Here is a 14,778-nt window from a genome sequence, read left to right as displayed (position 1 = left end):
CGTCTCTCGTTCTAAAGCTACCGTTTACTGCTATTCTACCGAACTTTCTGTGAACAACGATTATTTATTTCATTAACTACCGCTATCGATACCATCTTATTTGCCTGTCTCAATCATGTAACCTTCTCGACAATATATGATCGATTGACCTGTTCATTTCCCTTTTGTCTGGAGTTTATTCTTTATTTAGTTATTTTCTTTAATTCTGGAATTACTGTTAGCTGCCTTGAATTCCGCCACTCTACGGGGATGTACGCGATCGTACCTGTGCCTAGCCAGCCATACAACGGGTTCTCTATTTATCTCTTTTGTACGGTTTTGTGTTAATTTTATTGGTTTGCATTATTGTTTGAAAATCGACGCTAATGCGTCTGGCGCCCAACGTAATTATTTTGTTATAGTTTGATATTGCGGATAAGTAGAGAATCGCGCCAAAGTGTCAACGGTAAGTCCTCATCCGAGGGTAACAGAATTTAGCGTTACAGTACATAGCACTTGAGATTCATCGATTCGTTTCGATTTATGGCTAGCAGCATCGATAAACTTTCCAAATATTTGACCGATACCGATAAACGCATAACACGTAAATTTTATAATAACCCGACTCGGTTCATTTTGATGACCCGCAAAGGCGTTTTTCCCTATGAATACGTCGATTGTTGAGGGAAACTCGATGAACCGCGATTACCTGCAAAGACGCATTTCTACTCGCACCTCGGCGATGCAAATATTTCAGACACCGATTACGAGCACGCGAAAACTGTTTGGGAGGAATTCCATTGAGAGTCATTGGGAGGCTATTCAGATTTATATTTGAAGACCGATGTTCTTTTGCTTGCCGATATTTTCGAAAATTTCCGCGCTAGCTGCTTCACAACATACGATTCAGATCCGTTGCACTACTACACTGCACCGGGACTTGCTTTTGACGCGATGCTCAAGCATACTAATGTAAATTTGCAACTTTTAGACAACCCTGAAATGGTGTTATTTATTGAAAGAGCCATTCGAGGCGGCGTAGCGCAATGTTCCAATCGACACGCTCGGGCCAATAATAGATTCATGGGAAAAGATTTTGATCCAAACAAAGCGGAATCGTATCTCATGTGTTTTGACGTGAATAATCTGTACGGTGCAGTTATGAGCGTGCATTTACCAATCGGTTCGTTCGAGTGGGAGTATCAGCACATCGATATAACGAACCATCCGGACGATTCGCCGATCGGCTACTTTCTGGAGGTAGATCTGGACTACCCTGTGGAACTCCACGAGGATCACAAAGACTTACCTCTTTGTCCCGAACATTTTACTCCTCCAGGTAGTAAAAATGCCAAACTCGCGACCACCCTTCACCCCAAAACAAAGTATATATTGCATCATAGAAATTTGAAACAGTGTTTGAGTTTAGGATTAAAAGTAACGAAAGTGCACAGAATTTTGAAGTTTGCACAATCTCCATTGCTCGAGCCTCACATTACTCTCAACACAGACATGCGTAAGAGGTCGAGGAATGAATTTGAGAAACACTTCTACAAACTCATGAATAACGCTGTGTTCGGCAAGACTATGGAGAATGTGCGAAATCATAAAGATGTTAAATTGGTTACAAAATGGGAGGGAAGAGGTGGTGCGAAAACGCGTATTGCACGAGCAAACTTTCACAGCTGCACCATATTTGGCACTGATATGGTTATCATTGAAATGAATCGTGTCAAAGTTCACTGCGCCAAACCTATTAACGTCGGCGCATCAATTCTAGATCTGTCTAAAATCTTTCCCTACGATTTCCACTATAATTATATTAAAACCAACTTTTCGAATAAACAAGCTAAATTGATGTATACCAACACAGACAGCCTTATTTATCAATTCAATGTGCCTAATATCTACGATATCATCTAACGTGATGTAGATGAAATGTTTGATACCTCTGACTATTCGCCCGACAATGTGTATGGTATTCCCCTTAAAAACAAAAAACAACTAGGGCTAATGAAGGATGAAAATAATGGTACAATCATGACAGAGTTTGTGGGACTGCGAGCAAAGCTGTACACATTTACTACGATGGGAGAGGATGGGGAAAAATATGACTGTGGCGTGAAAGTGAGTAAGCGCGCCAAGGGTGTAAGAAATTCGTCGATAAATAGCATCACGTTTGATGATTATGAGCGCTGTCTGACGGCTCACCAAGAGTTCACTCTTCCACAGTGTTTAATACGCAGCAAAAAACACGAAGTAAGCACGATAGTACAAAAAAAATTGGCTCTGAGTTGGCAGGATGACAAGCGGCACCTGGACAGACCGACACCGTACCTTGGGGGTTTGTCCCAGCCCCCCAATAGCTATAGGATAAAGTGTAGACATAAAATTGATGTAAATATTTGATGTTTGACGCCTCGAACGATGTACCATCGGACGGAAACGTTTCACGATCAATACGATATTTAATGGATTTGAAGTTACAAAATGCGAATTCATACACTCGACAATTATTTATTCATTTATTATTAATATATTAAGCAATTATTCATATTTATTCGTTTACCACGTGAAAAGATTTCAGAAAATGAAAAAAAAATTCAGAAAACGCAAAAAAGTTTTCAGAAAATGAAAAAAAGTTTTCAGAATGTTACGGAGTAGATTGCGTAGGTTCCGATGAGCGGTAATCGGAGCTTACTCCACGCCCAGCCAAGGTGTTATTTGGCTATTGTAGGGTCCGTTCACGTCGACTCTGCACTCGCGTGCTACTACTCCCCATGCAGGAAGTGAATGGAATAGAAAGGGATCGGTATTAAGGGAAGGTAAACGATTTAAAGTATATGGTTGTTTATTAGTGGTCAATGCAACGGAGTCGGTGAAGGGAAAAAGGTATGGTCTTGGTTTAAAGGGATAGGTGTCTTGCTTGAGCGCTGGGATGGATCTGCCTGGTTTTGCCGGATGTAGCAGGCAAGCTAGCCGCGAGTTACAGGAGAACCTGCTGACTCGCGAACGATAAGGGTAGACTACAGAGCGTAAGGTAACTAAGAGCGTGGGAAAGGAATATGAAGTCTGGAGAACGTAACACGCCCCCCCTTGGGGAAGAACATTCGGTGAGGGTACGAAATAGGATGTTCGGAAGGAAGCGGAATGCCATGAAACGTAGTGACTCATTTACAGAATATTACAAAGAAAGGTCTTAAAATCTAACGCCTAGATATTAGTGCGCGTTTAAATGGGTTAGTATACATTATACATTACAATAATAAAAAAAAAAAAAAATTTATAAATGACATCTTATCGTACTGAATCACTTACAGAATATTACAAAGAAAGGTCTCAAAATATAGCGCCTAGATGTTAGTGCGCGTTTAAGTGGGTTAGTATACATTTGAATAAAAAAAAAATTTCTAAATGACATCGTATAAATGTGGTGGTATATATGATAGATATTGTATATATGATAGATATTGTATATATGATAGATATTGTGTATGTTATAAACGAAACTTATGCAACGTGCTGATGATTATATTATGGCTGCAGATTATTATGGGCAGAAAAAGGCAATGAAAGAATATAATTGCTAATAGCGGAGGGCTTAGCGCCAGACTTCGAGTGGTTCGGAGCTATCGTTAAGGCTTTGCTCGGGGAGCAATTTACGCGGCTTAGGTATGCCTAGTTCCGTCATTTCAATCTCCGATTGGTTCCGGAGCAGCGACGAAGAGCGAATAGGCAGGTCATCGGGAAATGGTATTATTTCTAGGTGCGGGTGGTGGATGGCATGGCGCGTAGGAATTTGGGGTTTTGTACGACGCGGATGGGGGATATGTTTAAGGTTGGAAATAATTTGTTCTGGTGATAGAATTTTAGGCTGGACGATACCTTTTTTGAGCGAAGGGGATAGCGTCTACTAAAGTGGACAGGTCAAGTTCGTATTCGTTCAAGCGTCGGTTAAGTGTGCCAATTTCAATTTATTGAAATGGACGATCTTAGTTTTTCGGGGGTAATCCAAATTTCAGCGTTAATATTGTCAATTATACGTTTAATCGTATACACACCTTTATAGTGGTCGTCGAATTTGGATCGGGTTTCGTTCAGTAGGTAGACCTTTTGACCTGCTTCGAAATTTTGGCTGTTGACATTACGGTCGTAATACGTCTTGGAACGATGCTTTGCTTGTTGTAGGTTGGACCCGGTGTGTTTTCGTATGCTGGATAGATTAGCGATCAAGTCTAGAAGGAAGGAATCGTAGGAACGAGTATACGCGCTGGCAGGGTTCGCATCTGTTGGGAGTCTGGCTTGAGAGCCAAAAATTAGTTGGTGGGGGGTGAAGTTAGTACCTTCGTGCTTCGCGGTGTTATAACAAAAAATTGCAAAGCGGATGTAATCGTCCCAGTCTTTAACAGCATCCGTGTAGTGTTTGATGTGCTCAGTGAGAACAAGGTGACTGCGTTCTAGCGATCCGTTAGACTGTGGGCGGTAAGCTGTGGTTCGTATTTGCTTAATTTTGAAAAGTTTACAAAGTTGTTTGATGACTGTGCTCATAAAATTCTGTCCTTGGTCTGTAAGTATTGCTCGAGGAGCACCGTAACGTGTAATGTATTCTTTTGCGAATGCTGCGCCTATAGTTTTGGCGGTGGCATCAGGTAAAGGGATGGCGTCCAGGAATTTTGTCAAATTGCATTGTATCGTCAAAAGATATTTGTTGTTCGATTTAGTAAGGGGTAGAGGTCCAACAATATCTAATGCCACTTTGTCGAATGCATCGGCAGGCGTGTCCGTTATCATCATTGGCAATTTGGTTTTTACTCTTACCAATTTTTTTCTTTGGCAACTCTCGCAAGTCCTTATGGAATCTTGGATTTGTTCTTTTATACGGGGCCAAAAATACTTTTGTCAAATGCGGTTATATATTTTAGTGACACCTTGATGACCGCCGATCAACGATTGGTGGCATTCTCTGATTATTTCTTTTCGTAAACATTCGTCTGGGATGACAGTCGTGTTTCGACAAAGGATGATTCGAATTTCTAAGTCTGCGAAAATATAGGATAGAAGTTTTCGGATAACGCGAGGATCGAGAGCGTCTAAACTGTCATCGGTTATCGGGAGAGCAAGAGACTTTAGGTTTGAATCGGCTAAAGCCGTTTTCAGTTTGAACAATAGCTTGAAGATATCGTATAGGTTGCTTTTATCCGAGCTTTTTGTTTTTAATACTAGGGTGAAAATACGTCGACTATTGTGCTTAGATTCAATGATATCAAATTTTCGCGGACGAGGCTTCATTACTATTTTTGGGTCAACGATATTCTCGCCGGCAAGTTGGGCTGGTATACCCTTGATCCAAGCGCAGTCTGTCGATATGAAGTGCGCATAGTTGGTTTTGAGCATCAAAAGTCCATCATTGGTATCTTTGACATTGTCCGATACTGGTATGTCGTCCAAGTTGTCAATAAAATATGCGAAACCGTGAGGGTCATTAATTTGATCATCGTTAGTGTTGAGAGCACTGTCATGGTTATGGTCAGCAATTTGCATATGGGAGTCGAATTGTTGCGTGCACGTATAGTATTCAGCGTCTGTGAGCAAGTCGGAACTGTCGTCGTTATCAGAGGTGGGCGGGAGGGGCGAGGGGGGAGGGGAACAGGAGTGTAAGGAAGGGTTCGTCGGCCTGGAAGTAGCGGGGGGGTATCTCCTAGCGGGACGCGGAGGCCCGACAGGGGGGGGCATGATGACGTCAGTGGGTGGGGGTGGAGGTGGAATCGGACGAGGTGCTGCAGGTTTAGTCGGACGTTCCGATTCCTTTCGGAGATGGCGGCGGGGGGGTAATCCAGATGTGGAAGGGACAGGGTCAGGGAGGTTAGTATAAACGGGTGGGGGTGTAATGCAGGGGCGCGCGGACGCAGGAAGCGGAGAGTCGAGGCGGCAAACGGTGATTCTTATTTTCGAATTCTTAAAAACGTAATGGATCATTCTGCGTACCGCGCTCCATTCTAATTTGTCGAGTCCGCAACCTATCAATGGTACCGAGACGGATGTTACGCCATCTTCTTGCAAGGTTTTCCTAAAGTTAACCAAGGTGTCAAAAAAAAATGTGGGGCAAAGGTTTGTCACTGTGTTTGGACTTCGTAACTAGGTTATAGATTTTCCGGTTTCCATGTACCACAGAAATAACGTCAGCCACAGTCGGGTCGAATTCTCTAAGTTGTTCGCGGTTTATGAATTTACGTTTCGTCAGTTCTGAAGCGATTCCTTTCGACATTTGGCAGTCAGCCGATATGCAATGAACCAAGTTATCCTTTTGCTGTAATAGGTCAGCTTTTATTTCTTTGATACGTCTATTACGCATGAGAGGAAAAGTTTCGCTTTCTATGAGGAAATCGCTATAAGAAGGGCCCGGTAAATCGGTGGCTGGACAAAAGTCATCGGTTCCTGATTCAGTTTCTGGGGTCTGTAAGTCATCCGAACTAAGGGAAGAATCTGAAAAATAGCTCAGGTATGGTCTTTTATGAGGCCCAGGATTTGTTGAAGAATTTTTTTCGCGATGGCGTTTAGGTTGGCGATGTACTGGGATCGGTGCCGGGGTAACGAGGGGGGGTTTGAGCAACGGAGTTTCTTTATCGCTGAACTCATCGTCGGAGAGATCAGAGGTATCAGAGGAATCAGAGGAATCAGAGGAGTGTATCATCTTACAGGGTTGTGAGATTTTAGGGTGTTTCAGCGGAGCTGGGTTGGTGGACTCGTCTGTGGTCTGTCGAGGGCGTCTGGGGTACTGATGAGTCTTTTTAGTGCGTTTTTTTGGTTTATCGCTAGAGGCTTCAGTCGTTGGACGGGGGCGTTTTGCATCTATGGGAAGAATTTGAGCGGTGTCGGGCGGTGCGTTCCTGGACAGAGCATCAGCGTTGGTATTAGATTTTCCGGACTTGTATCTCGTATCGAAGTCATACTCTGCTAGTTCTAAGCTTCATCGTAATAAACGGGAATTAGGCTTCTTGACGCTTTTTACCCATTTGAGTGGCTCGTGGTCTGTTATTAAAGTGAACTTCTGACCATAGATGTAGGGGCGGAAGTGATTCATACTCCAATAGGCGGCTAAGAATTCTTTATCAGGTACCGAGTAGTTTAATTCAGCGGGATTGAGGGCTCGGGATGCGTATGCTACCGGTAGGTCGGCACCGTCTTTATCTTGACTGAGAACTGCACCTATCGCGAATTTTGACGCGTCTGTAGTAAGCGTGAATGGTTTGTTGAAGTCCGGGTGCTGTAGAATTGGTTCTTTACATAAACAATCGCGTAAGGTTTCAAAGGCAGACTGGTGTTCGGACGTCCAGATGAAAGGGGTATCCTTCTTCGTTAAATTGTTAAGGCATTTAGCAATTTTTCCAAAATTTGGAACAAATCTTCGGTAATAACCTAAAAGGCCAAGGAACTGTCTAACATTTTTGGGACTTTTGGGGACAGTATACTCTTTTACAGCTATTAATTTACCAGGGTCAGGTTTTACTCCTGACTCAGTTATGAGGTGTCCGAGTTAAACGACTTCCTTGCGCAAGAATTCGCACTTGTCTGGCTGTAGAGTTAAACCAGCAGCGGTTAGTCGCTTCATTAATTTCCGAAATTTAATTTCATGTTCTTGCAAGTTTCGAGCGTAAATAACTATGGCATCTAAATATACGAACATCTCGTTGCCTTGTAGGCCTAGAAGGACTTGGTCCATGAGCCTTTGAAACGTGGCGGGGGCGTTCTTTAGTCCGAAGGGCATACGAGAAAATTCATAATGGCCTCTAGGTGTTGAAAATGCAGTTTTCGTGCTGTGATCCGGATGCATGGGAATTTGGTGGAACCCGGAAGCAAGGTCGAATGTGGAAAAGTATTTAGCTGAGCCAAGCTGGTCAAGGATTTCCGTGATATCGGGCATGGGGTATGCGTCGCCGACTGTTTTTTCGTTAAGTTTTCTGTAGTCGATTACCATATGCCATCGTTTATTGCCGTCACTATCCGGTTTTTTTGGAACTAGTCTAAGAGCCAGTGGACGGCTACCTGCATGTATTTGACCAAACCTGGGATTTTGTACAGTGAGGCCCCTATACCTACCATATATGAGATGGGGGTTCACTAAGCCCCAACTGGTGGACGCGGCGCGCGCTCAGGTAAGACAGGTATCGATTTTTGGTGAATTTTAAATGCATTTGACCACGTCTGCCGTTTTGATATATGAAAATATATTATTATTATTATCTGAAAATAACAATGGCAGACCATTACCACGCGTTTAGCATAGTGGCAGACAGTTTTGAAAATGCTGAAAAAAATTAAATTTTGAAATTAATTGACCAAATCTGCCATTGATATATTTTGTTTATTAGGGTCTTAAAAACTTATATTCATCACGGCAGACGGCTTCATGGCGTACACACTTCAGCAGACAACAAAACCTTAGCTACTATCCGGTCATATGTATACAGAGTGTCCCTAAATTGCCTCCCACGGACTAGCCAGCATGATACCTCGTTAAAATCCAACCGAGAATTTCTTTTCCGGAAGCTCGTCCGACGCATAGTTTTTGAATTATAAGCGATAGCGCTGGGCCAATCAGAGTGAACCATATCATCTAGATTTGCCGCCACGGAAATTGCTGTTTTGTTTGTCTGGGTGAATTATTATTCGTTCAAGAATTAAATATCGGCACCTCCCCTCTCTCGCTGCTGTACCCCTTATGCTTGAGGATGCGCTTCTGTTTCCACATACAAGTGTGCGCCCATGGATGTGCGGCCGGCAGCGTGTACCGCGGCAACAATACCGAGGTCAGCGCCCGAGAAGGGGTACAGTAGCGAGAGAGGGGAGGCACCGATATTTAATTCGTAAACAAATAATAATAATTCACCCAGTCGAACAAAATAGCAATTTCCGTGGCGGCAAATCTAGACGAAATGATGCACTCTGATTGGCCTAGCGCTATCGCTTATAATTCAAAAACTATGCGTCGGACGAGCTTCCGGAAAAGAAATTCTCGGTTCGATTTTAACGAGGTATCATGCTGGCCAGTCCGTGGGAGGCAATTTAGGGACACCCTGTATACATATATGTATTAAGTTACCTATTTTACATCAATATGATTTACTTTATCATGCATCCATATTAATTTAAAATTTAATTTTGTAAACTATGTACTAAAAGTGATGAGTTTGACGATAAGAAAGCAAATATATTTCGGAAGAATCTCAAATATTAGGGTATATTGCAGATAACAAATAATAATTCAAATATTTATTTAGTTTTCTTCTTTTTATTTATTTAAGACAAAATTTGAAAAAATGAATAAAAAAATATGAATCGTGCATGCTTTACAAAACATTTATTTTTTCCGACTAATTTCAATCTTCATTCACCGTCATCGGAGTCAAGTCTGTCGTGGTGTGACTCGTCTTGCATCATCCGTAGAATTGGAATCTGTAAAAATTAAACATTAATTATGAAATAAAAATAATTGGAAAAGTGATCCGAACATATTCGATAAAAAATTTATTATTATGAACTTACCAGGGACTTCGGTGATTAAGTCACTCACAGAAGTTGGCAGCTGATCACCATCAAACCATTTGAATACAAATTTGTCGTCCTGCTCAATCCAACCATACTCTGATGGGTCCAATGTGGTAGGTTGCTTCTTATAAGCATTTCTCCAAACACTTGAAATATAATGAGTTCTTAGAAGTTTGCTGGTAAAGCTCACTCTTACACGGTGGTATTGAGCTTTCATCAAAATTCAGTATTTTTTTAGTGAAATTTTCATTCACGTCAGAAGCTTTATAATTGTTGACGAAAAGTTGGTACCTTCCATCATCAACGTCAATAGATTTTTTCGCATTATAGAGCTGGCAGATAAACTTCTGAATACTATCAAATACCTCTATTAACTGGTCGCCTGTCAAATTTTCTTCACCGAGAGTAGCGAATGCTTGTTGAAATTCAATATTTTTTTTTAGCAAGGTAAAAGGACTTTTCTTCCCTTTATTAAAGAAACCTGGATTAAAATCGCATCCTGTGAACGCATGGAAGCCGATTAAGCTTTTGGCTAACAATTCACCAAGCTCTTTATAAATTTTTGTAACGCCAGTGTATCGTTCGTTATTTCCTGTTCCATTGAGCATCCAAATATTGGAATCTGAATTTTTTAATTGTGTCATATTACCAATCATTATAATTAAAATATCAGTATCAGAGGCTCTCATAACAATGTTAGACGGCTCTGCGATATTGCAAGCATGATAAATTATCTTGGTATCAGCTTCTTCATGTGAAGTACAACATAAATTTTCAACAACACTTGATTGGATCTTGTCATTAACAACTTGATACGATTGACAATTTCGGAAATTTAAAAATACCTGTCGGTTGCCTAAAAATGATTTCATTTCCTCAGTCGACCAATGTTTTGTAAAAAAATCAACCAAAGCTTCCTTAAATTTAGTATTCTTTAATTCTTTAGCAAAATCTGATGGTCGCTTCTGTTCAGGCCCCGAAATTATGTAATCAATCAATGATGCTTCATGCCGTAGACATCTTTCACTATCCTTTATTGATGGAAAAAAATATTGGTTAAAAATTACGTCAATTCTTCGAATGGAATATTTTAACACCATTTGCAGAAATTTCTTCGAAATACCTCCGAATGTTTGGGGAACTTCTTTCATAGAATGAAGAACGAAAAATCCATCAATTAACAATACATCGGTATTACGTGGTGGTTCTTGATCAATATTTGGTTCAAGGCATTTTACAAGTACAGATTTGTCAGTTTTACAGAAACCACCATCTAGATGACATAAAGCAAGAGGTACAGGAGATATTGGATACGCTAAAATTTTTAGAACATCAATTTGATGGTCCATCGAAATTCCCAACGAACGTCCGAATAAATCTCGTTGTAACTTAATCTCTTGCTCCTTACCACCTATTTTCACAGATTTTTTCTTTACCAGTAGACTTGAAAAGTTGTGTATCGATGTTTTTTTGATGGCTTTTTCAAATCTTCTCGAATCAGATGCACATTCCGATATAAAAGTTGTCCGTAGCTCTTCCCCATTTTTTTGGATGTTTAAGAGAAAACCTTCTACTTCAGATGATGCAGCTTTCCCGGAACCTATGTTAAACAACTGATCAGGTGATAAATCTAAGCTGAAGGGATTCACATATTGATCAAACGAGTCGATAAACTTTTCAAGTTGTTGACAACTTTTCTTAATATTATGTGGCTGTAAGTCTGCTGAAATATCTTGCTTCTTGGTAATTCCTAACTCATCCAATACGTGTGTAATTATACTTGAGCGGATGTCGTGGCTTCTCGCCCACCGTTGACGAGCTGAAATCGAGTGAGTCAGATTTGTGATTCCGGTAAGTGTTCTCGCAGCATCTGCATTAATAGTCTGCTCTAATGTAAGATCAATAGGCTGCCTTGAAAACGGCTTATCGGTACGCTTGATTCCGAAAAATCCTTTTTGGAAGTCTTGCTCTAATCCAGGATGAGTAGTGGCAACTTTCATTAAATCGCAATGATATCGGACAGTCCATTTTGCATAATTCTGATGGTTACATACAAAAAATAAATTTGTTATTTTTGGTAAAATGTCAATATACAATTGAAAGTCACCAACACGAATGCTCCTACTCAGTTGTAAATAGTAATAAACAAGCTTGATGTAAATCACATAAAATTGAGCTGTTTTACCATGTTCACCATTTAATGTTTCTTGCTCGTAAATAGCGTAATCATTACAGAGCTCCTTCAAGCTTTCATTGTGAATAAAAAAGGAAGGTGACTGACAACTCTGTAATCGTTCAATTTCGTCAGTGATTTCTTCAGAAATTTGAATATTTTTGGTTGTTAGAAAAGATCTAAAATGCATTATTTGTAGACCTAAAGCCATCATTGGATGTAATCGTTTACAGCGATTGAAATGTTTGCCCTCAATGAAACTTGAAATGGATCCACTAGCAAGCATTTCGCTTTCAACCATGATGGTTGATAAACCACAATCATTAACAAATTTTCCGATCGCCTTGAAGTATGACATCATTATGTGAAAGGCACCCAAGTGTATGAATAATTTTTGGAAGGTGTTACCTTCTGTAGCTTGAATTTGGAGCGCAATCTTTGCGATAGCTAAATCGCAAGTTACTTGCATGTACTCTTGATTTAGTTCTTGCAAGGCTGTCATGCATTGCTGCATAGTTGCCAAAACTACAGCATTGCTTGTTGGTGAGCGATTTATCGGAGTCAAATACGAAATCAATTGTCGTGGAGTATCATCTGTCATAATTTTACTGTTAAAACCAGTCCACATAGGGGTATTTAATGATCCTACAGCATGACTTAGCATCCAAATATTATCAATCCGATCGTAAAGACTCTTATGCACGATTATATTAACCTCTTCCTCACTTTCAGGTTGAATAGTACAAGTTTTTTTGAGTTTTTTAGCACACTGTGGTAACTCAAAATCAATCTCCTCAAAAGATCGTCTTCTACGTTTATCATGCTGATTAGCTTCAGTTCCTTCTTCATCTTCTTCTTCTAAATCGTCGTCTTCGAGGTTGGGGTGAATATTTTGATACATTATTCCCACTGTATCATGGAGAGTGTCTTTTCCAGTCTTGGTATCAACAAATCGGTCATAATTGTCAAATGCCATACCTGCTACAAGATTTTCATTTGTATTAATTCCCTATGGGCATATACCGGTACGTGAGACTGATGAAAACATTGCTTCTGTTTCTAGCTCCTCGACAGCGCTGTAACTTATACAATGACCATAACGATTTATTATATCGATAACCTTACGACTGCTTGTAATACTTTTTAATGTCATGCCTAAGCAGATGTGTTTAGAGGTTTTAATGTTACCATTGTGAGTCATATATATGATGTCCTGTGACAGAGAATTTACGTGACGTTGGAAACTGTCGCAATTTCGCCGTTTACGACGGTAACCGCCAAGAATTGATGAAAAAAATTCGGAAATCAGGGGTGGTGTTGAACATTCACCTTTTATTAGCCGCTGACTAGTTAAATACTGAGGTAATTTTTTTCTTTTTATACCTTTAATTTCCGCTCGTAAAATGGCAGCAGCTTCCTGCAAAATATCTTGATCTTTCAAATGGGCAAACAATAAATCATCAATAGTTGAAATGCCTTTTGGGGCAACAACTTTTCTTTTGTTCGATGTAAAAATTTGAATTTTATCATCAAATTTCTTGTGAATCTTTTCTTCTAAATAGTGTGTGCTAAATATTGATGTTGCGTCAGAGCCATCACTTAAATCTTTAAACATTTGAAGATATTCCTTATGTAAGTAACTCAGAAAGTAACAGCGTCCTCGATTTATGACATTATCTTCAATTAAATAACATATTTCTTTACAAACAGTTTCATGTATTTCTCGGGAGATGTGCCATGAAGTACGAACAGGACTTTTTACGAGTAATCTTTTTTGATTTCTAAAAATTTGACGGCAATTATCATGATAATATACTTCACGAGAGGCAACACTTTGTATTTTAGTCAAAGTTTCGCTGTAAATTTCAGTATCTGGCTCAAAGTTTGATAAAATGCTCTTTGCAAATTGATCCTTATCTGAAGTGTGTAATGGCTCATTCTTACACCGATATTGTTTCTTTTTTTTATTACAAAAAAAAACACAAATTTACGCTTGTTGGAGCTACAGTATCAGTAATCTGAGTAGTTGATGATTCTGCTGAATCTTCAGGTGGTCTTTCCTCCAACGGCTGTTCTGCTTCAGCGTCAATTTCTTTCTCTACTTCTGTCTCAGGAAGATTCACATCTTGTACCAGGGAATCATGTACAATTGTATCATCAATTATTGAGGTATCAGCTGATGTAGATGGCTGTTCAATTGCAGACAAAGACGTACTGGACTGTGATGGTACTTTTCCTTTACCATCTATCGAGTAAAATTGTCTCTTCAATGCTGTAAATGCCTTGTAACAACTACTATGATATGCTAAATCATAATTTTCGTCCGGTAAAATAACATCTTTATATTTCAATTTATGAATTTTCCTTAACCTCAAAATCTTCTGACATTTTGACATACTTTCTTCTGAGAATATCAGTGATTTCTCATTTTTCACCTTATTACAAAAAACACACTTCAGTTCTTCTGTTTCACTCGACATAATGTCAGATATATTTAATAAATAATAGATAAAACAAAATAAAGCAACACTATGTATTTTATTTAATTCACGAAACACGAGGCATCTGTATTGGGAAATCTGCCGGGGGCGTGGCTTCTCCTTGCGGCAGAAGCAGTAACTATTCTAAAACGCAGTTTTAAATCAGCTTTCGTGTTCTTATGTGAAAGCGTGTATTTATTTACAGTTATTAAACCCGAATTTTCAAAAAAAATTCAATAAAATATGAAAATTTCAATACAAGAAATTTGTGAGTTTGCAAATACTCAGCCTAGTGATAAAAATTTTATTGGTGGTGAAGATATACTTGATGCGGGACATCTAATGAAATGTGGCCTACAGCAATCAGATACTAGTTGTGATAATGAGTATAAAATAATTGCATTCTGTCTCCAAACTTCTCGTTTAAAAGATCCACCGCATGAAATTGCGGGTGCAATATCGCAACATTGGCTGCAATGAAAAATAAAATTTGATGTTCATTGTTTTTTATTTTTTCTGACAAATATTACACTACAAAAAGTTTCATTTCATATTGATGATAAACAAATAATTATGAAATGAAATTCTATAGGTAATTAC

General features: G+C 39.5%; 1 protein-coding gene across 1 annotated transcript; it reads right to left on the bottom strand.

Moving 5' to 3' along the window:
• Positions 1-9,318: 9,318 nt before the first annotated feature.
• Positions 9,319-14,263, bottom strand: LOC124293276. The gene is made up of 3 exons (XM_046733530.1): positions 13,690-14,263; positions 12,896-13,115; positions 9,319-9,349 (listed from the first exon to the last, which is right to left on the bottom strand). Exons 1-3 carry the CDS (start codon positions 14,176-14,178, stop codon positions 9,327-9,329), a joined length of 732 nt encoding a protein of 243 aa, XP_046589486.1. The 5' UTR covers positions 14,179-14,263; the 3' UTR covers positions 9,319-9,326.
• Positions 14,264-14,778: the final 515 nt, after the last annotated feature.

Source organism: Neodiprion lecontei, chromosome 3 (assembly GCF_021901455.1).
Source record: "Neodiprion lecontei isolate iyNeoLeco1 chromosome 3, iyNeoLeco1.1, whole genome shotgun sequence".
NCBI lineage: Eukaryota > Metazoa > Arthropoda > Insecta > Hymenoptera > Diprionidae > Neodiprion > Neodiprion lecontei.
This window is presented reverse-complemented; position numbering and strand designations above follow the sequence as displayed.

Coding starts and splice junctions, on each gene's coding strand:
- LOC124293276 (XM_046733530.1), bottom strand. CDS start 14,178: ATGTCGAGTGAAACAGAAGAACTGAAGTGTGTTTTTTGTAATAAGGTG. Junction 13,116..13,689: donor ATACTGTAGCTCCAACAAGC/GTAAATTTGTGT, acceptor GATATTTTGCAG/GAAGCTGCTGCCATTTTACG. Junction 9,350..12,895: donor ACAGGACATCATATATATGA/CTCACAATGGTA, acceptor ATTGAAATTAGT/CGGAAAAAATAAATGTTTTG.